Source organism: Bombus affinis, chromosome 1 (assembly GCF_024516045.1).
Source record: "Bombus affinis isolate iyBomAffi1 chromosome 1, iyBomAffi1.2, whole genome shotgun sequence".
In the NCBI taxonomy this organism is placed as follows: Eukaryota; Metazoa; Arthropoda; class Insecta; order Hymenoptera; family Apidae; genus Bombus; species Bombus affinis.
The window spans coordinates 15,256,957-15,283,273 of NC_066344.1; the positions used below are offsets into that span (position 1 = coordinate 15,256,957).

Below are 26,317 nucleotides of genomic sequence, written 5' to 3' on the forward strand. Positions count from 1 at the left end.
TAAACGCGCTTCGCGTCTCTGTCTATGGCTCGCGCGACCTCACTCTGCCAGACTAGCGCGCGATCGTTCGTTTTCTCTCCTCTGGTTTGCACGCTCGATTTTCGTCTCTCTTCCGTATCTATCGTCTCTTTCGCACCAGCCGAAGCGTGTCGCCCTCGCCCAATCCTCTGTATCTCGCCACTCCTGTGCGCCATCGGTCTCCTCCACCTCCTCCACCAACGCCACCTCATCCTCCTCTTCCTCTCTTCGATTCTCTCTGCCGGCCTCTCTTTCACCCTCCAGCGGACCTCTCTTTCTCTCTCGACGCCCCCGACACCCGATACTCGACACCCGATACCTAATTATGTTAAACGCTTCCGGATTTTGCGGCCGGATTATGCGGCCTCGTTGCCCTCGCGCGGCTCCTCTCTCTCCGCGCTTCTCTTTCTCCATATTCTCTCGCTCTCGCTGCCGTTCGTCACCTCTGCCCGTCATTTTCTCTCGTTCTCGCGCACGCCTGTCTCCAAAAAGGATTTGTAGCTACGAGCGTTCGCGCAAAATCCTCGAAAATCGTCCACTCCGGCTCTGTCGCGCCTCTGATTTCCTTTCCACCGTTTTTCTTGAAAATCGCGAGATTACAACGGACGACGAAAGAAAAAGGGACGGGGAACGAGCGCGTGCTCGCAGAGAGTAGCAGATGGGAAAAATTGGGAGAAAGAAAACGGAGACCCAGGCGATCCCCACGGATCGAGGAGCGTGACGTGGTGTTGCGAAAGAATCCGCGGAAACAAAGGGGTTGGCGCCGGCGTTTTAATTTCTCTGTAATCGCGAGGCAAGTTTGGCGCGTGCCAGATTCCACCCTTTCGACGCGACGCCCGCTCCATTCGTTGGCCCTCGACCGTCGAAACCGACATTCCGCGGAGCTGCGATTTTCCCGCGGAGTTTCCCCACGCATTCCGCGTCCTCGCCGCTCCGGTTCTTCCTTTTCCTCGCATTATCTCCACGAGTCTGCGATTTCCTGCGAACGTCGTATCGCTCGTACGGAAGACCGTTTTCGCTGTATTTTTATTAGCTTCGGAAAGGATCGAGCCATGGGACGAAGGTTGGCCGAAACTTCAGCTATTCCTTTAATGCCGTCGATGTATTCCAATTTCGCAGGCGATGCTTTAAAAATGAATGGAGCTTTAAAGCGCGCCCGTTACATTTTTCCGAGGAAAGATCCGAGATAAATGTTGCAAGAGGTGTTGGCGAGTAAATCGGCCTCGTCCTTGAAAGTAAAATAACGTATTTAACCGAACCAGTTAATAAATAAGATTTTGCCGGCGTGCCATTTATCTACTGCACTGACCTACATCCGTCAGACGTCGATGCAATCAAATTCTTTAATATTGCATCCTCTAGTCGATTCCACTTTTTTCTCCCCTTGCTGTCTATTCGATTATATCGGCTTGGCAACTAAGTGATTGCGGATTGTAGCATTGCCCGGTATCGACAAAATCCGCAACCACTTAGTTGCCAAGCCAATATAAATATTCCTCGTTGCCCGTGTCATTCTTTCGGGATCGTCGTCGCATACGTGGAACGTTGGAAAATTGCGCGAGACATCGTTTCCGAGCCTTTTCGACCAAAGCGGTGGCGGTAATTCGGAAACGTCGATCAAAGTTCGGCGACCCGGCGAAAAGAAAACGATTGCCAAGCGATTGCCAGGACTTATCGACCTTGCAGGATGAAAGGAAAAGAAAGGACTGGCGTGTTGCCGATAACGAATCGAGAATGCTGGCGAATTTACGCTGCGAATTAGATAATTCCATTGACACGTTGCTGTGCAACGATGATACGCGTATACCGCGCGCGACTCGCAGGATTATCGCCACCGTTTCGGTTTAGTTTCGATGCGGCTTGCGATACGTTTAACCGGCTCGCGTTCCCTCTCTTTCTCATTTTGTTCTCTGCTTCTCTACAACCGTCGATCGGAATGGCGACAAATCTGGCGGAAGATTCACGCGTGTGCGCGTGAAAATCACGGATCGAGGGAAACGCGACTGGCAAGGCAGCGGTGGTATGTTTGCAGGCGGTGGCGCGGCCGTACTGCTTTTTTAAATATTTCTTCTCGCGTTCTGTTATTCGCGACTTAACGTCATAAAGCGAGCGGGCAAAAACCCGTCTAGAGTGGCTTGTACTCGCAAAGTGTTGAGGAATAATTAACATTTGTTTTACAGCAGCCGCGTGTAAAAAAGTTCCCCGGCAAACGATTCGTCATCCCGATTTCCACTTATTTATTTACCTGCTTATTTATTTATTTGTTGCTACACACTGCGAACTCTTTCCGGTGAATGAATATGTATTTTACAGTAAGAGGAGCAAATCATGGAATCATATCGCAGAATTGGCCTAAAGAATAAACAATACGGTAACCCGGGGCCGGCTGTATCCTTCAATAATGCACATGTTGTTTGAATAAGTCGCAAGGATCTAAAGGCACGAAAGATTATATTTTTACAGCGCTGGGCAAAATTTAGGTTAACGGAGAAAAGAATTCCAAGATTCTGCATCGAGTTAAGAGACCGTGCAACGGTACTGTCAAGAGAACGATTAAACGTAATTTTCTTTACGACTAAATCTTATAACTTTGCGTCTACCCAAGCTGTGCAATTATTTCTTTACCGAATGCCTACCTTCTTCGCAGTCTAAAGAACCCATTCGCGATTAAAAGATGAGAGCGTGCAAATAGAATGAACGAACGTGTAGATCATCGACGTGTAGCGGAAACTTATCCATACGAATTCAACAGATTGACAAGTTTTGGAAGAACCAGAGACGATTCCGAGGTTGCGAGATCGTCGCGGTGCGATCTGCGAGTAGAACAGAGTCGCGAAGAATCAAACTGTACGAAGCAGTGTGAGACACCTCGACACGATTTTCGGTATTTTTCGTGGTGTTGCAGGGAACTGATCGAGGCGAATGGAAACTCGCGTGCCGGTTGATTGGACCGAGGGAAGCGAGATCCGCGTGGAAAGAACAGGGAAACGGCGATCGGCAGATAGATAGATGTTTGCGGGAAAACGAAAGCGGTCGGTTTGGTCGTTGGCCGGCGGTGGCACGCGCGCGTGTGAACGAGATCCGTCGTTCTTCGGGTTCGTTTTAATTGTCGACGACCGGTCAACGAGGCGTAAACGTTGGCGCAACACGTGTACGGTCGCGTTAATTGCCCGATAAAAATCACAACACGCCAGCCGAGGCAAAGCACCGGCAGCCTAGGTCGCGTGGTCGTAAAATTAAAAATGCCACGCTTCCGTCGAGGATCGTGTTAGTCGACCATTAATTCATTAATTATAAGGGCACGCGTGTGTCGCGACCATGCAACGCCGCTCAAAGCTGAATCGCAAACGGCACTCCCCTTTTCTCGCCTTTCCCTTTTTCCCCCGTATTTTCCATTATTCGACGCCCAGCGCGCGTTCAGCCCAACGCGTTTCGTATCGTCGACAACTTTCTGGAAAAACATCGTCGAACCGATCCGACGTCTTCGACCTTCTGATCCAAATGACGCGCGATTTTAGATCGAACGAGTTTTCATTTCGACTTTGACAGGACGAGCGTGTCCGTTCATTTCCGCGCGAAAGGATCGACCTGGTGGCGATCGTACAACGGGATCGTTCGTCAATTCAACGAATAAAATGAAACGTAGGAGGAGCGTTTGGTTGCGTGGAAGAAACGGCTGGTTCGAAGGTTAAGCGTGAAACGAACGAAGTCGGAACAGCGACGCAGTTTTCTTGGCTGTGTGCGCGTTTCTGGCAACCCTCTCTTTCCCCGTGGATCTTTTCACGGCGGAGGGGACCGAGCCGGGTGGAGGCGTGCAAAGGTAGCTGGGGTGGTTTTACGACGAGCGAAACGCGCCGCTCGTTCCTCACCCTAGCGCCCTGGCGCTCGGCCGCGCTCCTACTACCGAGACATAAACTTTATGGTGTTTATGAATATTTATATTAATCTACATTTTATGCCAGCGTCTACGCGGCTCTGCGAATGGAGTGTGTGCGTGCGAGGCACGAAGAAAAAAGACGAGGAGACAGAGGAAAGCGGGGGAAGAAGGGAGGCTGGGGCGCGGAACGAGGCAGCCTCGCCGGAGAAAAAGGACTAGAGCGAGAGCTCGGGTTTTATCCAAGCGACGAAGAAAGTACCGGCGATGAAAAACTTGGATAATAATTTACATCGACGAGCGGCCGAGCGTCTGCGCTGTAATCGTTTCTTTGTCTTCAGCGACAGACAAACGCCGCTGCTCTCCGCCGTGTCCGAGGAGAAGGCACGCGTTTCTCGAAATTTTCATCGCCACCCGGACGCACTCTCGCTTCCACCGTTCCTCCCCATCTCGCGTTATCCTTTCCGCGATCCTTCGAGCGAAACCGCCACACTCTGCAGCTACGATATCGCGAAGCGAAAGCGAGTAAACGTGCGAGCGCGTTGCGTCGATGTCGGTAACGGTAACGGTAACGTTGACGCAACAACAAGGTGGATCGTGGGGGGCGATAGCGCTAGGGCGAAACGTAGCGACCGATGAGGACCGGCGACGAGGTACCGGGTTCGCGGTGGCCGCCGCCCGCCGCAACAGGAAATCTTCGGTGTTCGGCAACGACGCCAGATCGATATACCTCGAGGAGACTAAGGCTCCGCCAATGGCTATTATCTCACGCGTATATATGCATCGCTCCGTGCATTGCTCGGTACACTGAATTCCCCGTCCACAAATACGTACGTACACGTATGCCTATGCGTTACTTGAGCGCACCGACGCGCATACCTCCGACCCCGCGGCCCCGTCGCCACTCGCTCCTGCACGCCACATCCTCGCGCGCACCTACACGCGTACGAACGCGTACGAACGCGTAGGAGCGCGCGCGTGCACGACGTGAGGACACGCACACCGCGGAAGCGAGTATAACTGGTCGGCCATCTTGGATATTAGCCAACCAGAACAATAGTATACACAATAGTACGCGAGCTAGCGAGCAGTGTTTGGTACCACCCCGACCCTCCGAGTTCTCTCATCCCCTCGTCCTGCCAGCCCCCACCTCCCCCTTCCCCCCCGTCCTCTACCACGTCCCAGCTCCCCCCGACCGCGTCTCCTCGACTATTCTCCACCGCCACCTTCCACCGCTCGCTCCACCGCCGTCCACGATCGCCAGGATCGCCTCTTTCGCAACCCCTACCAGCCTTAACTCGTTGCCTCCTAACCCACTACCCACCTACCTACACCTACCTATCCACTACCCTCTGCCTACCCTGTGTGTCCATGTCCATCCTCTGCCACCCTCTATAACCGCCTCTTATCCACCGCTTAACGCGCTCGGTGAAACACGCGTCGTCTTCCTCCTCTTCGATCGTTCCTTTGTCTTCCCGTGCTCTCGTCTTTTCGCTCATCGATCGTCGCGCTACTCGCGCTCTCTCTCTCTCTCTGTCTGTCTGTCTGTCTGTGTGTGTTTCTTTCTCAAAGTTGAAAGTCGAATCTAGCGTAGGAATCGCAGCAGCGATAACGATCGCACGCTAATCGCGTTAGCTCGCGGCGAAACAAAAGTACGACGAACGGAGAAAAACCGTGACTGCGGCGAAGCAGCCGGCAAGTTGCGGCGCAACCCGCGAAACAACTCGGTTAACGATGGGAAAAACGCGAGCAGGAAAAAGTTGGCGAAAATTGGCGCGTGTTCGTTTCGCCGCGAAACTTGCCACCTCGCTATCGATCGAAGGAAGGCGCATCGTTTCGTCGTCGTCCCACGCTGCCAAGAGATACGCGGGCCGGGCGGCGTCTTCGGCATTTCAGGCTGAAACTCGCGTTTGCATCGGCTTCGTATCGCGACACGCAGACACGCGCGAGCGAAGAAGAAACGAAAGAAAGTAGCAACACGCGATCTCGATATGTTGCACGATCCTCGCGGAGGCGCGAGGATAATTCGAAAACTCCTACTATCGGATCGGCAATCGAGCGATTGCGGATTTTGCCGTTGATCGGTATTGACAAAATCCGCGATCACTTAGTTGCCAATCCGATATCTTCCACCGAACTTGTCAAGTTACAGGTGTTGGTCGTAGACGAAAGAAAGCGGAAACAACGAGACATTGTTTGCGACGGCGGTAAAATTTCTTGGAGAGAGGGAAGAGCCGGAGGTGAGGACGAAGGGCAAAGGGTGGAAGAGGGAGGAGGCGAGACGGAGGACGAGGAGGATGGCGAGGGCGACGACGACGGCAACGACGATGACGGGAACGGCGACGGCGGCGGATGCATTTTGCACCGACTGTACATCCTATTCGCGCACGTGAATATATTAGGGTGGTTCTGCTCCCCCTTGGAACTCAAACACATACAAATTAACGATATTACTCGTACGTACGCGTGCTTACTGTCTACGTAGATCGGAGAGAGACATAAAACGCGGCTGGTATACGGTGTGCCGTATAACGCGCGCAAAGGGGTGGAGCAGCCTACCCGCGCGCGCGACCGCGCGCACACAATCGTACACACTTTACCGGTCGGCACGGTGTGCGTAACCGCGCACCACGGGGATGAAATATTATAATACGTCACTTGGCAACTGTGCCGCGCCATCGAGCGGTGTATACCAAGTTTCAAATACGCTAATTCGAAAGCCACCCCTCGTGCGTTCCCTGCACCGCAATCGGAATCGTGCTTCTTCTTTTTCGTTTAACCCCTTCCCTACCTCAACGACCGCATCGCCCCATTCGTGGTACGGTTACGCGCGTCGCTACAGATCTCCAAGACTTTCGCGTTTCAGCCGGTTGGAAACCGAGCGAACGCTCGAAAGATTTCGCCTGATAAATAAATTCGTCTTGCGAACTTTCGTCGCTTTAAACGGCGAGTTCTCGCCAGGCTAGAGGACCACGGTATTTTACAGCCTCTTCTCTCTCCGCTGTCTGCCACGGCGCTCGAGAGAGCTGGCCAAGGGGGATCGCAACCCTACACGCTAGAACCACTGCGACGAGGAACGCGTGCTAAATTTACCAGCGTGAAGTGCACTAGCGAACAAGTCCGGGGAAAAGCCATTTGATTCGCGACTCGTCTAATTTACTTGGCAATAAGAATCGTTGTGTGCTTTTGTCTCGCCAGCTTCCAGACGATAGACAAATTCAGTTTGCGCGAGGTACGCGTGTACAGCTACTTTATATTCCGCGATAAGAGCGACGATTCCACGTGGAACGTCCAAGTCGACAGGAAATACTTTCCATGAAAGACGCCCGGTATACACGGTGTGCCTATTCGCGAGGGTGTGGTTTGATTAATGACCTATTCGATAGCCCTGCTCTACCCTTCGTGCGAGGATGCCTCGCATCGAGCGTACTATCGAATTCTACGTAAATACACTCGTACGGGAACGTAAGCCTGGCTCGTCGGCGTAAATGCGCCTATCTGCTGGTTCTCGTGCGCTTCGGAGACGGGTGGAGAGGCCGAGAAGGGTCGAACCGAGGCAGCCAGAGCATAGAGGCAGCGAGAGCGAGAGAATTGACCGACCGAGGGAGATCGCGAGAAACGGAACAGTCACGGCGCACTTACGTAGACGGGGCGCGATGCATTAATTTTACAGCGACGAATATTCGCAACTTTGGCAATTTCGCGTGCGTTCGAACGGCGTCGGACGGCGGATTCGCGATCCGCGCCGCAAAACGCTTTGACAAATTTGCCTCGATATCTGTGGAAACTCGGCTGGCAGGCTGCAGCGCGCTCTAATCGAAAGGAAACATGGCGTCGCATATAAATAAGAATTTATAGACGATGAAAAATGCGGACGAAAGTTGGAGTTTCGCTCGAGTTTCCCATCCACCGTCTCGGTCTCCGCCCTCCTCCACGGCAATCTCTCTCTTCCCTCGCTTCCTAGTCCTCCTTCTCCTTTCTCTGGCGCACCCCTCCCGGCCGTTTCGTTTCGTCCTCCCTCGCCGCACACTTTCGTCATCCTTCTTGCCTCGCGCTCTCGCGGCACCAGCCTCGCCGAGAAAGAAAGGCAGAATTTACGGGACGGAGTAAAAGTTTTGCGCGAAAAGCGAAAACTCTCGCTAATGGCTGTTTTTCTTGAGCGGAATACTTAAAAAAAAAAAAAAAAAAGGAGAGAGAAAAAAAGGAAAGAGAAGAAAAGGGGAAGAAAGAGGGGAGAAGGAGGAAGGACGGTCGAAACGGTGGAAATAAAAACGAGAGAGTTACTCGCCGGCAACCGCCCTACCTACCGCTCTTACCCTCTTCTCCGTTCACGGAAAGAGTAAGAAGGCGTAATTTGCCGCTATTAGGCGACACCCTTCCTTTCTTCCTCGTCCTACTTTACGCGTCGTCTGCGTACGGACACTGAAACGTTCGAAATCGGCTCGGCTCTTCCCCCGTTGAAAGCGTTCCGATCGTCGCGTCTTCTGCACGCCGCGTCGACGTTCAAAGAGGAAGAAGAAGAAGAAGAAAAAGAAGAAGAAAAACAAAAATACATGGATGCGCAACGCGAAGAGCCGACCGCTTTGGAAAAAATTATTTGAATCAGAGTGCGCGGCTCGTCGGCGATTCCGCGCCTCTCGTAGACGAACGCGCGAGTATACGCGCGGCCGCGCGTTTGCTCTCGTCGGCCAGCAACTTTAATTATACGGCTACGGAACGAGGAGAGCGGTTCGATGCTCGGCCAGCATATCAAGATAATGGCTTCCATCGGCCGATGGTTCGTATATACCAATCCGCGGTAAGGGGTTGCGCTTGATTTCCATTGCATCGCGTTATCCCTCGCCGGTCGACCAGCCAACCAGTCGACCAGCCGAGCGGAATGTTCTCTGCCGCACTCTGTCTCTCTCTCTCTCTGGCAACCAGCGTCTCTCGTTTTGCCGCTCGGTTCACGCGATAGAAGCTTTTTTCGAATTCTTTGCCATCAGCAGCCAGGCGAATGTTCGTTTCTTTCGAAGAAATTTTACGTTTGCTTGGGAGCATCGCAACGTGAATTTCGACTGGAGAATTGCACGTACGCGAGTTTTACTCGGCTCGATGATTTACGCGCCACCGTCACTTCGAAGCTGCGAAACTGCTACGAACAGCGAGAAAAATCGTGGACGCGAAATACGATCACGATCGCCGCGAAAACAATTACTTTAAATGTAATTTTCCATATTTAATTCCAACGGCATTGCCGCGAAACTTTTATCGTTCCTTTTTTTTAAATCGAAACGAATTAATTTACCGCGATATGATATCGTCGGCACGCGTAGAACAGCAGAAAAATGTAATCGACGAGAAAAACCGAGGATTTTAATTATTTCAACGGTGAATTTTTTAGGGGATCGTTTATAATACGAATGCAAAAGCTTCGGCCATTCTCCGATCATAATTACAAATTCGACATTATTTTAATCGCGCCGCTTTATTCCGATCTGAACCGATCCGACGTCGGCAAAGACGCCGGGTTCCTCTACTTTCGTGATCGGTCTGCGTCGTCACCTGCCGCGCGCAACTTTAAATCTCCGATTCGTTGTGGCACAAGATACACCACGATTATTCTTCGTATAATTTCGACGAACGATAAAGCGATAATGTTTTCCGGCTCGACGTATGATGCCGTTATAACGCGGTCTGTATTAGAACAAAACGCATTCGGTGGGAGGACCAGAGCGGCACGTTGACGTACGTCAATTTGACGCGCATGCAATACGTCAAATTTGCCGCACCGCGTCGGATTCGCTGCTTCAAACGTATTCTCCCTCTCCGTTCTCTCGTCTCTCCCTCGCTCGTTCCCTCTTTCGCCGTGCAACGGTGAAAGCAACGCGTCGCTCGAAAGCGCAATAGGAAATCTTAGAGAGAGAGAGAGAGAGAGAGAGAGAGAGAAAAAAGAAAATAAATTCGTCGTGTATCCGGCCAGGCATTTATTTAATTATATTTAAAAGACGCGCGCGGACGACCGTGCACGGCCGATAAGCGGGTTACCACGTAACCGAAGAAATAAACGCGGCCGCTTCTTCGAGGAGGAAACGGAACGTTTCATTTGCGCGGCGGTTAGCTTCTTTCCGGGGAAAGCCGCTTATAATTCTCGGGAAAATAATTAGAGTTCCAGTCATTAGCCGTTTCCGGCTAAGGATTAAATCGTACGAATTCTGCCACCAAAGACGATTAAACGCGGCTGGAATCTCGATTCAGCGTCGATCGCACATCGCAATCCTTCATTTTTAATCTTATTTTCTATTTTTTCACAGTTACTTCGGTTGCCTTTCTACGAACAAGTAACACGCAGTGCATAGAAAAGAAAGGCGATCCAGCGAAAGAAAGACGAGAAAGGCGAGACGAATCGAAGCTCCGCTAAGCGAAACTAACCGATTACAGAAGTTATTTTCTAACACGGGCCACGGTATTTCCGTCGCGACGGCTAATAATAACTCGAGGGGAAATTTCGTCCGAGTATTTACCCCAGTGGAAGTCTCACTTGCGAATATTCGTTCGCGTCTGCGATCGTTCTCAACCATAAAGAAAAATGTTTCGACGTTGCAAGGTGGCGAATGTGAACGATTGGCAAGATGGTGTAGCACCGTGGTGGAGAATCGAGACAAGCGCGACAAAAAGGAAACGTATCTGGGAGCAGCGGTGGATGGAGACGTACGACGAGTATAACGCACACGAGTGCCACGGCTCTCTACACGACGGAAAGAATCCGTAGTGTAAATAAAGACCCGTTCGCAACGCTGGCGAATGTTTGCCGAATGCATTAAGGCGGTAAGAGCAGTGCCCGGCGGATAGCTCGTGACGCGATGTATCGCGCAACACGCGAGTCGAGGTAACAAGGGGAGGCGAGCAGGGGCTGCGACAGGGTGGCAGAGAAACGGGGCGCAGAGCCGGGCTAAGGGACGGCTGGTTAAAAGGGGCCAGGGGATCGGCGACGATGCGGCTTAAGGCCTGTGTACCGCTGCCAAGCTTAACGTTTCGAGGGGCAAAGGGGTTCAGGACATACAGATGACACGGTCTCGCCTCTGTACACGCGCTTCTATCGAACCTAGCGAACGTAGGCATATCCGAGAAGAGACAGGGGAGAAGTAAAAGAGAGAGAGAGAGAGAGGGAAATATGCTCGGAGCGAAGCTAGTTCTCTCTCTTTCTATCCATCGCTCTCTCCTCCCTTTGTCTATGTCTTAGGGCTTACATATAATTCCGTGTTTGCGGAAAAGATTGGCAACCCGTATCCGACAGAGTACGTTCGCGTGCGGAACAGCGGCGCGCGCGGATTTTTAATATGTCGTGCCGTAGGTGGATAAACGCACGAATACGAGAACGCGACCACGGCCAGCTTCGCGACAGAGTCGCTCCGGTCTTTTCTCCGCCCCAACCCCCATTTCTCCCTTGCGTGCTCATCTACCTGCGCTCCGCTCCCCGCCGGTTGTATCGCGGATCACCGACGAAGCCGGCATAATTAAAAATAGCTCTATTTTAAAATGCTGATCGCCCAACCAACCCTGCCACCCCTCTTCTCCCTCGCCGTTCCTCCGCCTTCGAAATTTCAGCGTAATATAGCAACGTGGTCGCGCCTCTATGCCCTGGCGAATAATTGCGCGCTCCACCAGACACATCCAGCGATGTCGTCTCTTTCGCAACACCAACTCTCTTCATCCTCCGTAGCAGCTGACCGACAGAAAGAGCGCGATTTATAATCGGTTTGTGTTTCCAACGTCTTCGATGTGCAAACGTATATTTGTTAGAATGTGATTGCACGGAGAGAGGCAGGAGAGGAAGAACGAACAGGTAAAGGAAAGAGAAGGAGGAGACGAAGCAGTGGATGCGGCAGCATGGGCGTAGACGAGGTGGCGGAGATGGGGGTGAGTTATAAATTATAAGGCATTAGGGGGCCGGGCTGACTCCGGTGGATGTGCTCGTCGGATGTGTAAGGGGATGATTATGCCTAATGGTGAGATATTACCCGACTGGTATTACTTGGACACGGGCGCGGCCGTGTTCTAATCTTTTCGACAGCATTTCCTACTTTTCCGGCATCCTGCGCTACCTATGCTCCTGCAGACGAGTCGACGGAAAAAATAATTCGTGCACGCGTCGGTGACAACGCCGAGAGCTGGTTGCGTGGTCACAGGTCTGCTTACGAGCATTCCCGAAAGGACAAACCGTGTCTCGGAACAACATGCCTGGCGTCGGCCGATAGTGGCGCGATTCGCCGCTACAAGAATTTTCACGGATTCTCCTCATCTGCCCATTCATTCATCTAGCAGCGCGTGTCGCTTTCGTCTGGAAAGTAGTCGTCGTCCCGTTCGTCCTTTTTTCCTACCATTAGTCGGTGTTGGCGCGCCTGCAACTTTAAAGGTGCCTGGAGGGGACTAGATTCTGGTTTCGCGATTCCGCGGTTTCACGCGTCTGCTCGTTAAACGCGACGCACGACTCCCTTGTTTCTCGGAACAAATTTTCGACGGCCGCGTCGCGCGAACGTCGAAACTACGATCGCGAGAGTTGCGTCGCGCGGATAATTTTCCACGTTACGACGAGCGCGCAGGACAGACGCGAGTGGAAAAAGGGGAGCCTCGTTCGCGGTCAATTTATCGTCGACGTTGAGCGACACCGTAGCTGCTTTTTCAGAGGGTTGTCGGGACACGGTAAACCACCTCGTGTCGTCGCCAACGTTTTCTCGCTCGGTCACGCGAGCCGCTCGTTTCGTCCAAAGCTGAGAAATCGACGATCAATCGACGAGAGATTCCGCGCGAATCGGCCCACGAGGAACATCGCAGGTAGAAAAATAACGACCAAGACTCCGGAGAAGAGGAAAAAAAAAAAAAAAAAATGAACGCAGAGGGCGGAAAAAGGGATGAGATGGCGAAAGAAAAGAGCTCGGCTTGTAGTCGCCGCACCCTAAACGGGGTGCAGGCTCTCGAGAATCGTTTTACACCTATATATCCATAACCGTGGGAGGGCAGTTAGACCCGTTAGCTAATATCTATTTCCTCCAGCGCCATTTTTCTTTCGTTCGTAAAACGCGAGGCTTCGCTCGATGGGTGCGGCTGACACGCGCGTAACACGTAATACGTACTTATCGCCGCTCTGCTCTTTCGTGCAGACGTGTTCGCGTTTGCTTAAGAAGAACGAGCAACGGTCTTCGCGTAACGGTATATGGAGACGCGGCTCTAACCACAGCGGAATTCGGCGTGTTTATTTCAACGATCGCCAATTATTTCGTCGAACAGGCTTCTATACGAAACCGTCTATGTATCTCGTATTGGCCGTAAGAAGCGATTGCTGGACGCTTGGCAGTCGTGTGAAAAGCGCAACGTTTACGATAGCAAACGTTGTTTCTCGAATCGATACGTTGCGCCGCGCCTAAACGATGCTTTCTGTTCCAAATTCGAGCGACCTCTCGATCGATCAACGTTCCGCGCGAGAAAATTCTCAGTCGCTTAATTCGCGAACGAGATTTTCATTTACGAAAATTCGTCCGTGACCGGGGGACACGTCGATCGCTTAAAAGCAGCTTGACAAAATCCGCAATCGCTTAATTGTCGAGCTAATATTTCGAACGCGTACTCGTCGAGGTAGGAGAAGTTGGCTGGCGAAGGAACGGCCATGCGGACGAAAGAAACGGCATGGTAAAAATGTCACGTGATTATCGGGTTCGGTTCTCGCGCCTTCGTGAGAATCGCTTGATCACACAAACTCGAGGTTACCGCGGCAGAAGAACGACGTTATTTATAGGCGAGGCAACGACCACCGCCCGACTCCAAGATACCGATCGACCATTTTCTAAATCAGTTCCGTCGTTTTGTCCTCGTAAATCATGAAGGCCGCCCTACACACCGTACCCTGCCCCCCAGCGAATCTCCGATTATAATTAACGGTTCTCCAACTAACGGAGGACGCGTCACGCGAAATCTCGTGAACGCGACCATTCAACTCGGTAACTCGATTCCTCGCCTCCTACGAAATCGCGAGAACCGCCGAACGCCACTTACCTGGAACGCCGCGCGACGTCCATTCATGGGTCGAGTTGGCAGGATTCTAGCGCGCGTTGGAAATTTCCTCGACCGGTTCAACGATCGTACGCAAATTAGGAAAGAAACCGTGTTCCCACGAAGCTTCAACAACGAGAAAACTTTCGCCGTCTCATTTGACTCGATAAGTTCACCGCGCCGCGGCATATTTTCATCGACTGTTTACGCACCAACGGCCATTCGGCCTTCAACGTGAAATTAACGAACGTAATATTGGCTTGGCAACTAAGCGATTGCGGATTTTGTCATTCGGTCGTATCGACAAAATGCGCAATCAGTTGCCAAGCTAATATATTACGTTGTCCGAAAAGTATCTTTCGTGTTTCTTACGACAGTGCAGCTTCGTACAAACGTGAAACCAATTGTCGCGGTGTTTATCTCAATAGAACAAAATCGATCGTAATTCGACAAAATAATAGAAAAATATTATTAATGATATTATACGCGATCGGTTGAGTGTCCGACAGACGTCACAGACGATGTTTATTAATATTACGACAATTATTTTCCAATTTGCGATCGCTCTATTAAACTCATCGATGACAACGATAAAGAAAAATTCTGAGTATTCTAATCTGGCGCGTATCATCTTAGCCCGAGGCGAACCGAAAACTTTTCATCGGACGTGGCATCGGCTTCTCGGGACGTTCGGCGATTTCGCGGCCGATCGGAATTCCGCCGAAGCGATTTGCTGCGAGTATATCGTAGGAAAGGCGAAAGATCCCGTGATTCGCTTGCTTTTGATTTATCAGAGAGCGAAATAACGCATGGACACATGCGGCGAAAGGAAAAAGAAGGACGCAGCCGACGAAAAAGCGAAACGGCGTAAAATTGGCGAGAAGAGTTGAGGGGTGCGAGAACGAGTCGTGGGAAGGAGTCGCGCGAGTCCTAGGTATTTACGTAGCCTGTGTAGGTGTATTGGCGGCAGGTGAGACAGTGTAGCACAGTGTATACACGATAAAGCGCGTGCACACATGCAGCAGCCACGCATACGCATACACTAGGCGGCGGAACAAACTTCGACATGAATTACTTAGATTAATTTAGTTGGGCGGCAGGGTGGTTGGTTGCCGTTGTTGCTTACTCTCCGACCTTCTCTATATCGCGCCACGATACACCCCCACGACCACCATCGTCGACAACAACACTACCACTAGCGACTGCCTCCTCCTCTGCTTCCACCACCACCACCACCACCATCACCGCCACCACCATCGCCACCCTTACTACCACTAGGTGCTGCTATCGATTCTAGCTCCTGCTTTCGCCTAATTTTAGAAGCCTCGCTCGAAGAATAAATAGAGTTTCTACTTGCAGCGAAAGATTTAAGAGTCGTCCTACGGACCGAGCGTTCCGCCCTCTTTTCGCCTTACCACGCACCCTTCCCTTCTCGCGTCCAACTCGCGCGTTTCTTTCGCAGATCAACGAATCGGCCGATCGAATTTCCATCAGCCACGGAATCTTTATGCGCCCGATTATCGGCAATTTCCTCCACGAGCTTCGAATTCGTCGTCCTTTGGATTCTCCTTTGGATTTTCGTAGCACTCGGTTCTTCCTCTCGACTGATGCAGTTTGCAGGAAAGCGATACCAATGGATCGATGGACGCGGTCGAGGGAGGAATATATTTTCGGAGAAATTCCAACGAACGGAAAAGCGAGATGTACGCGGCGATTCGAGCGCAGAGAAGACCGTGGACGCGGCGCGCGATCAAACTTGCAAGGAGGAAGAAGGGAAGGAGAGAGAAGAGGCCGGACGTTTCGCATGACGCGTCTACTCGGTGTCGCGGAAATAATAGATGAACCGGTTACTCGGACCGGAGCTACCATGGGGCTAAACAATGTTTTTCAGCCACTGAAATCCCCTTGAATTTTTCATCGGCCCCTATGTTTTAACCCTTTCGCCAGGCCGGGAGGAAGGATTTCTCCTGCCGCCTCGTCCCGTTCGTCCGCGCTGGTATGGAGCAGCGCGACGCGTCTCCTTGCTTCGAGCGTGTACACGGTGGTATAGTTGCAGCCAGCGTAGTCTGCAAGTTTTACGCGCGCGTTGACGTCCGTGTCAACGATGCCGTTCGAGCGTCGTGGTCGACGATGAACGTTGCTGCGTGGCGACGCGAAGAAAATTTGACGACGACCGCGCGAAACAGCCGGTACTTTTCAGATAAAACGGAAAGACGTCGGCCGTTAAACGTTTCTCCTCGATTCTCCTTCATCCGGCATTAAAGACTCGCCGAGGGGATGAACGACTTTTCCGATCAACGAGCACCATCGCCTCTAGAAGAATAATGACAGGTTTTTTTTAACGAGAAGGCTGTTTTTTCCCTTTTCCTCTGTTGTTTCCTCCCTCGTGTAAGCAACCGTGCAATATTGATAAACCGCGAGCTACGTATTTCTACCGTTGCACCAAGGAGGGAGAAGGAGGGTGGATGCGTGCGTGCGTGCGTACGTATGTACGTACGTATGTGCGTGCGGCCTTTCTGCCTGCCTGACCGTCAGTCCGCTTAGCTGGCTGTTTGCCTGTCTGCGTATATGCGCGCGTACGCGATCATATAGACGGCTACGGTATAAGGGGGAGGACGAAGCAACAGACAGAAAAGCAAATTCTCGGGGTGGGAGAGAACGAAGAGTAGAGAAGGGTGCACGTAAAACCATTATGTAATTACATCTAGAACGGTGGGTCGAATGGACGAGCTGACGAACGAACGAACGTACGAACGGACGTACGAACGAAGAAACGACGAGCGAAGAGAGATAGAGAGAGAGAGAGAGAGAGAGAGATGGAACGGAAGAACCGCGAAACCGATAGAGAACGTAGCAAACAGCACGGCAAGAGGGTGGAAGAGGGTCGAGTTGAATTTGATTTCAGAGAAAAGGGTTGATATACCGCTAGCTACCGCCTGTTCCGATCGCGTGATCCCAAGCTGCCTTTTGTCGGATACGCGTTACGTATCGTGAGCCGGTAAGACACGCGGCGATACGATGGCCGACTAGCGCGCGCCTCACCACCCTCTACGATTCACCGACCTAAGCGCTCCGCTAAATACTCTTTCGCTGTTTCCCTTGCCCCTGCCTTCTCAACGTATCCCTGGACGCTTGTCGGCTCGCGATCCGTTGGCCCACAGGCTCTTCGACCTACGCTCGGCCGTTTCGACGGAGAAACACCTGTTCCGTTCTCTCGGGCCGCGACTCGAGCGAACGAATCGCGTTTCGCACGGTCGGCGATCGTTTCATCAGCGACACAGATTCGTTCGTTTATCCTCGGCGGCGTTCCGCTGGCGCGTCAAAAGCGGCCGACGATCTTTCCGCGCGATCGAGCTCAATAAGAGGAGAAACGAGGGATGAAGAGAAGAACGGAAAGTGGGGGAGGAAGGGAAGGTTTCGCGTACGAATCGCGTACGGGTCGACGATGCGTCGGATCCCGGTCTTTGATTTCGTCCTGACGTGTAGGCATTACGGGATACGCTTTGGTCAACCTCCCGTGGAAAAGGCACCCTCCTGGTCCTGGATCTCCATTACGGTAGTCATGGCGACCGCAATTGATTCCACGGGGGTGAGGGCGGCCGAAGAGAACGGAGAGAACGGAGAGAACGACCGAGCGAGGCCGAGGGACGCGGCACAAGGGTATTCGAGATGGTGAGAGCGAGCGAGAGAATCCAGTCAACGGACCGAAATAGGGAATCAACGAGGGGAAAGAGGGCGGAAGAGAGAGAGAGAGAGAGAGAGGGAGAGCCAGAGAGTGGAGAGTGGACCAAGAGAAGGACCGAACAGCAGAGTTACAGAGAGGACCAACGGTGAGATCGACAGAGGGCATGGTGTTACTATGGTGGTGCTACACGGTACTCGCTTTATCCGATACAATTCAGACTAAATAGCACCGGTCAGTTCTATGGCGTTGGATTAGAGATACGTCGGTCGTTTGAGGCCAGGTCAGTCCACCCCTTTTCCAGCTTCCCTTTCCATCCACATCCACATCCAAATCCCCCCCTACCCCATCGTCAATGCTCCTGACGCGACTAACTCACCGCCACCGCGATTCACGACTGACCTCTGACCACCGTCACCGCCGCGTCGTCACGTCCGAATTACCTGCGTGCCACTCGCTACTCGCTATTCGCCGCTCGCTGCTGCGGCTCCCATTCTCACGTCAACGATCGGCAATCGATTGGGCGATCGGCTTTCGGAGAACCTGACTCCTCGGTTTCCGTCCACCCATCGTACGTACCACGTTGCCTCTGTTCCTGATTGAAGATCGATCGATAAAGACGCGGCGAAAAATCGCAGCGATTTAGTCGTAGCATACCGTCGCTACGTTGATCGAAACTCTCGTTCGTTAAACGATCGAAAGGTTTGGAATTTGAAAAGAAAGAATCATCGCGTTGGCGGAAAAACGATGAGTTTCGTGGTCGTTAACGCAACCACACCGCTGGTTACCTGTCATCCGAGATATCGGCACGTTGCGCTCGGTCGGGTTTTCCAGTCGCGCGATACACCGCCGGGTATTTAGTAGTCGTTTGTACCGCTCTCGGCAAAGAATGTCTATAGGAAGGAGCAGGCTGGCTGGAAAGACAAGTGGAACTGCAGAGGCGGTAAAGGCACAGGCAGATGCAGAGAGAAGGAGAGACGCAGCTATTGTCCAAAGTGCCAAAGTTACATGGCGCGTCGTAACTTACAACGTATTATGTAGGTACACGCGAAGCCGCCGCATATACCTAAGGTACACGACCGCTTAAGTTTCGTCGAGGCGCCTGCTATCTCCCTCGCGACGAGCACCGTAAACAGAACGACGCGACGCGCAGCCTGGATCAGGCGAAGGAAGAAGATAGAGACGCGCGCTAAAAGTGGAATTGTCATAGCGTGAGATGGCAATAACGACCGGGACAACGGCAACGACGATAACAATGACACCGATGTTGCGCGCAAATAATCGCCCTGCGGCCCTTCTTCCACGACGCGTACGCGTCGAGGGGAGGCGACCGACCGACCGACCGACTATACGCGCTCCTCGTAAAACCGTTTGCTCTGACTCCTCGTCCTTGTCCCGTGTTCTCCATCGACGAGCGATCGAATGGTCGACCGCGGGCAATCGGATTTTCCATCGTTTCGCACGACATCTTTTCTCTCTGTCTGTCGGATGATCGACGCAAGAAACGAACGAACGAACGAACGAACGAACGAACGAACGAACGAACGAACGAACGAACGAACGGACGGACGGACGGACGGACGGACGGACAAAAGGATGTCAGCGTGTCGAAAGAGCGAAAGAGGTTTAAAGGGAAGAGACTCGTAGGGCGGTGGAGTCGGAGGGTGACGAGCGAGCAACGACGAGGGTACGGGGAGAGAACGGCAGAGTAGGAAACAGCGCGGGTCGTGGAGCGAGCGAAACCGTAACGATTGCGTTCGGGTACGCGCGCGCGAGGGAGCAGCCTCGGACGCGCAAGAGGGCAGCCAGTGGCATTTTGTAAATTAAATTTTAAATATTAAAAATAGCCGGCCGCGCGGTCTTTCTCTCTCGCCGCGAACCGCCGCGTGTCCCCTCTTTCTTTCGCCTTCGCCGCTGCGAGCTTTTTCAAACGCCATACATCGCGAGCCGCCCCTCTGGCCCTTCCGCCGTCACGCTCGCAACCCACCTCCTCCTACCCGATAACCTGCAACCCACTTACTCATTCGTCGATAATAATTTTATTCGAGGGTGAAAAATTGGTGTTTCCTCTCGTCCTCTTTCTCCCACTCGGCCATCTCACCCCCCTTTTGCCACCGCCTCCTCCCCCCGCCGCCACCTGCTCTCAACAGCGGACCGCGTAGACAGTCGATCTTTGTCAGTAGTTTTGTCGGCGTTTCTCTCTCGGCAAATATCCTCCTCTTGCTCGCTTTTGCCTCTGGTCTCTCGCGGCACAACCGTGCGCGCTACGACCAAGTACCAAAGGTGGATCGGAATCCCCATGCATACTGCAGAGTGCTTTTGATCGGGCTGGACCCCAACGGAATGAAATATAAAAATCGCAATAAAGCGTCGCTACCGGTGCCGGGATGCTTCGATTCCGTATCCGGGATTCACCGTGCTGCTCTCCTTCTGACACGAGCAAATATACCGACGATTTTATTCTACTATCGCAACTCCAGCCTCCGTTTTTTCCCCTCTCGCGAGTCCTACGATCGACGATTCGAATCTTCTCTCCCCTCTCCGTGCTCCAGTCTTTTTCTTTCCTCTTTTCAAACGGACGTCTCGTTCTACGAAACCTATTGGCTTGGCAACTAAGTGATTGCGGGTTTTGTCATTGAGGGTTGATGACAATATCCGCAATCACTTAGTTGCCAATTCAAGAGATTCTTCTCGCGGACTTCGCGCGCCGATTTCGTCCCATTCGCTGGCGGAGCAAAGCGAAAAGAACGAGTCGATTTCGTTAAAGTCGAGAGAAACGGCGCTTCGTCGTCACAGTGACAAGGTAAAAAGAAACGACGAAAGAGAAGCGGAATCATCGCACGTTGCAGTAATTTCTGCTGTTTGGCGATTACAATAAGCGACACTTTGCTTAAGGTTGGCATGGCTCGCGTTCAATGGCGAATTTCGTCCAGGCACGCGATAAACGTCGCTTCTTAAATTGCCGACGAAAACCTCGACCCGTAAACCTCGGGCTCGTTGCCTCGCTCGAACGGAACAAGTGGAACGCGTAAAAGCTACAACGGCGAAATCTCCGTCGATTTCTTGCGAGCTGTCGTTTTCCGATTTTGATTAAAACGCGACCCGTGCTTCGACGTGGGAAACGCGTGGAAAATCGTCGGCACGCGTGTCGTGTCGATCTTTGTCTCGGGTTTCGAAGGGGAAAAAGGCGAACGCTCGGTTGGTGAATTGCTCGGTAAACGGTACGTACGATCGATGCGAAGAAGATCCGGTCGAATTTCGCGCGAGTGCGAAAGCGCGAAGATAAATATGCAGTTAGAGCGAGGTAAAAAAGCAATTTCTTGGCTGTAGATCGCGCGTCTGAAGAACGCGCGAGTGTGTACGGCCAACACACCGGCATCCACGCCACGCACACCGACCACAGGCGTAGCACACGTACGGCCAGACGCAGCCAGACTGATAAATGATTCATACGATATTTTTCTCCCGCAAACTCTGCCTCGGTCTCGCTATCTCGGCGGGCACAACGCTCGCGAAGAAACTGCCAAGCATTAATATATATTTTGTGTTTTATATTTGTTTCGTTGGCAGGTTGGTACCAGTGTCCGCCTTCATACGCTGCTACGAACTACTTACGTGTACGAGATGCGTTTGTGTTCAGTCGTGGAAATAGCGTCAGGTCGTTGCTCGTCGCTCGGGAAACCGCGTGCGCGATCCACGCACGTTGCTCGAAATTAAAAGCACGAGAAGCTTTGTACTGGCTTGGCAACTAAGTGATTGCGGATTTTGCCGTTAGGTGGTAATGACAAAATCCGCAACCACTTAGTTGCCAACGCAATACTTCGTTTGCCGTGGAAGGAAAAGGGTAGAGGGAAGATGTAGGTTGGATCGCGTGGTTGGGAAGGTTCGGGGTAGGCGCGAAACCGGTGGAAACGAGGACGCGACGAAGGAAAGCGGGTTAATATCGCGGAAAGTTGCTCGCGACCTTTGACCGATAGCGTGGCAAGTATAGCATATTTTAGGATTTTCTACCGCGAATTCGAACGTTTCTCGTGAATACTTTAAAACCGTAAGATACAGAAAAGAACGTGGATTAAATATTGAACCGCTTGAAATTTCTCGGTTGTTTCGGTATCGACCGACCGACAAATCTCTGCCTCTTTGTTATTCATCGTTACGGTTTAAACTGGTCCGCGGACGAATCTAGAGTCCCGCTGACGCCATACGATATCACCTACCTAATCGCTGGAATACGCAAGCCGCGGTCACGTTCTTCGAAACAGGCGACACGCGTTCCGCTTTCCTTGTTGTCAAACCAAAGGTACTCACCTGAAACAGAAAAGAGAAAAACGTTGAATGAACGAGTCGACGAGAGCACGACGCGCGCTATGAAAACGGTGGTTCGTACGTGCTTGGAGTTTCGCGGACCACCTTCGCTATCGTCACCAACGAGAAATATAGAGCGGGTGGTGGGGGACGACATCGCTTTATAACGTTGGCCAAAAGAGATTTAGTAGTTTTAATTTCGCGCTGGTGCCACCCCCACCCGCTGCTCCGCCACCCTTCCCTATCCGACCGACCAGCTATGGAAAAACAAGCATCGGGACAAACGCGCTTTCTCGTTATTCACCGTTATTATTATGTAAGCGGAAGCGTAAGTGGCTGTGGCTTTTAATGGGCTCGCAGTTGGCTTGCGAGCAAAGACTCGGTGATCTCGGCGGTTGCTTTCGGCTCGCGTTTCCATCGAATGCTCGCCACGGCAGCGGCGTTCATTTGCCGCGGAATTTTCCGAAGACTCGCGGCTCCTTCGTCGGAATTTCGAAGGAACCGCCAGACACGCGCGATTAGCGGCAGTTTGCTTTCTCGTTGGGAGAAGTAAATGGGAAAAACTGGAAAGACGACTTGGTAGCGCGACGAGAAAACTTTAAAGATGAATGTTGCAATCACGCAGAGACGGAAGGAACTCGGCTGGCTGAGGGGGTGGCAGCGCACGAGGAACCGGGGAACGGTGATATAGGCGGAGGGAGGAAACCGGGTGGAAAGCGAGACCAGGGGGCGAGAGAAGAAGCGGGGTGCGGTACACGGTAGGCACAAACATACGGGTAAGCGCGCGCGAAGGGTACAGCCGCATACTAGGAGGGAGGCCCGTCATAGGGCATGGCGTTCTGGCATAACTCAGAATTGCCTCGCTGCAAGGGTAGAATTGACAGCATAGCACTAACATTGTATGCACCCGCGTTATGTATTTATGTAAATGCATACTCGCCCATCCCACGCCAGTGCAACACATACACGCGCACCGTTTCCCTTGGCCCCGACTCGCCTCTCGCCGCACGTTCCACTACGAACCCACGACCAGGCCCACGTTCTCTCGTTTGCAACCGGCCGATGGCAAGCTCTTGCACAAACTATACCGCCCGTGGACGCAGATATATTATACGCGTGCACATAGCAATACGTACGAGTACACGTGTACGCTTCTCTCTCTCGTCTCTGCTCTCTCGGTATATAAACGCAGTGCACGTGTGTGTGGAATTTGCGTGAACGTACACGTAGACGCGCGTAAGGCGCGTATAATCGTACGCGCGTACGTCCGACGAGGACAGACGCCGCAGCATCGAACGAAGGACAGAGCGGACAACGACGAATTCGACCGGTAGAGAAAGATGAGAAGAGACGCGCGCGGGCCGAACCAGAGAGAGAGAGAGAGAGAGAGAGAGAGAGTGGAGAGAATGAGGATGAGGGGTATTCATGTAAGCGGTAGCAGAGCCAAAGGATAGAGCAACGAGCCGCCGACGCCGCCGACGCCACCGACGCCGTCGTGCCACGCTACACGGCATATATCATACACTGATCACATTAATCAGAGGTTATTGCGCGCATTCCTAATCATCCGGGCCTCTAACTATTCCCAGATTCTGATTGGTGCATTACTCGGCATTTCCGGTATGATTCTGCATTCCAATTGGCCGGCCGTGCTGCACCGCATCTACGAATTTCAATTTGCCCGCTGCCGTTGACCGAGACGACCCGCTCCACTTGCTCCTCCGTATCGTCGGTCCGACACTCTTTTCTCTCTTCGGCCATTCCCCTGCAACGCACCGGTGCAACTACTCGGCAAGGACGACGCGCGTGCCGCGTATTACACAACGTTGCGTTGGAGCAAACGACCTCGGCTTCTGTAACCCCCAAGCGAAACGAGTAGCCGAGGAAGAAACGCGACCGGTCAACGGGACAGACACGGGGCGATGAGAAGGGGCGATGAGCTGTGTACGTGTATGAATGTAAAGAGGGAGAGAGAGAGAGAGAGTCGAAGAAGGATCGTGAAAGTAATTTCGATTTCTGCAATTTCGGCGCGACTTCGATTCTGCCTGCGATAATCACCGAGTAATTAACAATCCCAGTTTCAATTCGGCCGCCGCGGAAAATAGCAAATTCGTAATATCCTACGATATTGCGGCCCTCGTATGGCCTCCATCTCGTGCCCCCTACCAGCCCCCTCTGCCGCTGGAAACTCGGTGAGCGAGCGAGTATCCGAGTTACACCACCCCCTTTCCACGGATACTACCACCACGTAGGTCGGCCGTGTCTCGCGTACGAGTGCGATCAACCTGTCTCTGTTTCGCAGCCAGTTCACGCCTCTAACCCTTGCCGTTTCGCCTACTCTCTCTCTGGTTCGGCACACGCCACGCGAGAAACCAGTCGTCGCCCATCGCGTGCCTCTCTTTCTCGCTCCAGGTCTCCTCTTTCCGCTCAGGCTGCAGGACCGCGCGCGATTCTGCACATTTTCGAATTTCCTATTTGTAAATAAGCAATCACGGAACGCGAACCGTTCGACCAGGGCCGCCAGAGGTGAGACAATTAATCATTTCAATTAACGGACAATTCGATCTCCAATCGCCGACCGAGAAGAATATTGGAAAGCCGGGGACAAATCGGAAGCTCGCGTACTCCCTCCGCCTCGCTTGTTTCTTCTCCTCTCTGCTCTGCCCCTGTCACCGTTTCGTTTTACCACCCTACACCCTCTACCTATCCCTTGTCGCGCATATTCCCATCGCTCGTTCGTCCAACGTCCTTTCCATCGTAATTTCGTAATGCGTCGTTCGTCGACTCGCGATACGCAACGCTCGCCTAACTTCCATTATCTCCGTAGTCGTTGGTCGACAAGCAGTTGCTTCGTTGACAATTGCCGCGTCCTCGTTCGTTTCGACGATTTCCCTTTCCTGTCTCCACCCACCCTCTATCCGCTCACCGATCAAGCCGCAATTATTCGGTTTCGACGGCCGATCCCACTAATATATGTATAACATTAACTGAAACGCGATGCAATTTCTGCGACACCAGTCGGTTTCATTGCACCGACTGTTTTTTCCCCCTCCAGCGACCTACCTAATCGCCGCTATAAAATCGAAATTGTCGTTGTTCTTGAATTACTTTGCCACTGCCTTTCCTGCACGAGATCACGCAAAACACCGTGCAAGACGTAAGAAATCGGACGCCGTGGCGCGTATCGATTTCGCGCGACTCGCTAAACGCGCTCGAGTGACGTACGAAAACTGGCTAACCACGCTTCTCTCCGTTGCTTGCAGCGGGATCTACCAGGTGGTTGATTTCAAGGACGACGAGACAGGCAGCTTAAAACTGTTTCAAGTTCCGTCGGCGACGGTGGTTGCGACTGGGAACAACGCGGCGAAAGCGTTAGCCGCGTAATCGGTCGGAAAGCAAAGATTCCGTGGAAGGAAAACATTGGCCGTCTAAAGCGTAAGTGGTTTAAGCGAGGAATCGCCGTTGTACGGAGGTTGGCAAGTTGCGCGCCCGACCACCAGCGTTTAACGAGGTTAGCGCCGCGAATTACTTCGCGGTAACGGCCTGATTGAGAAAACTGCCGGCTGGCTTCGACGTACCGACGTCGCCGAGGAGATGGAGCAGCGACGACACTCTCGAAGAAAAAAGAAAGGACAAGGGAAGGCTAGCGCGAGCCAAGAACGAATAAGATGCAGCCGGGGGTGGACGGGGCGGCAGGAGATGGAATAAGTCGAACGACTGAAAAATTATAAAGGTCGACGAAGAAACGAGATAATATAATATTAGCGAAGCTTCGGAGGGTGAGCGTGAAAACGAGGAAAAAGGTAAAAGCGCGAACGAGGAGAACGGCTTGAGGGGTGAGGCTGGACGCCGACCGGTTAAACGATAAAAAGGTTAGCGGCCACAATGAGGGCCGCTTCGCCGCAACGAAGAACCGGATGGGCGAGAGGAAAGAGAAATCAGAGGTGCGAAAGAAAATAGAAACTGTCGGTAATAATTCGACCAGAGTTCTTCGAAATGAGGATAAAAAGGTCAGAGGGTAACGCGTCGTTCGCGTTTGCTTCTCTGTTTCCCGTAAATTATCCGTTTGCCCGGCTTACCATCTCGTTGCGACAAACAACGATACGTCGATCGCTGTTTACAGACCCATCGAGCAATCGAACATCGTTTCTTTCGTCCACGAGGATAGCGAAGAAATCGCGGCAGCCATCTTACAGCCCGCCATTTTGGTTAAAACACGACAAAAGTTAAGATATCGAGGGGTGATCTACGCGTAAGAGGAAGGGGTGGTTCGGCGTCGTGGGGCCAACATGGAAGCAGAGACGAAGGGTGGTAAATAGGAAATAAGTGACTGCCGGAGGGAGCGAGAACGGATTCCGCGGCAATTTCTCGTCTCCGCTCGTCATTGGCGAGAAATTGTCAAATCCCTGCCG

At 52.4% G+C, this 26,317-nt stretch overlaps 1 protein-coding gene across 8 annotated transcripts in view; it reads right to left on the reverse strand.

The window, feature by feature from the left end:
• Positions 1–26,317, reverse strand: part of LOC126922250 (protein bric-a-brac 1-like) — a 221,443-nt gene that overhangs the window by 52,910 nt on the left and 142,216 nt on the right. For 4 of the 8 annotated variants that reach the window (XM_050734717.1, XM_050734733.1, XM_050734742.1 and 1 more), the window contains one exon: positions 21,818–21,908. The exons of the other annotated variants lie outside the window; for them this stretch is intronic. In XM_050734717.1, coding sequence (XP_050590674.1) covers positions 21,818–21,908 — 91 coding nt within the window. The remainder of the gene's footprint in view (positions 1–21,817; positions 21,909–26,317) is intronic. 8 annotated transcript variants of the gene reach the window in all.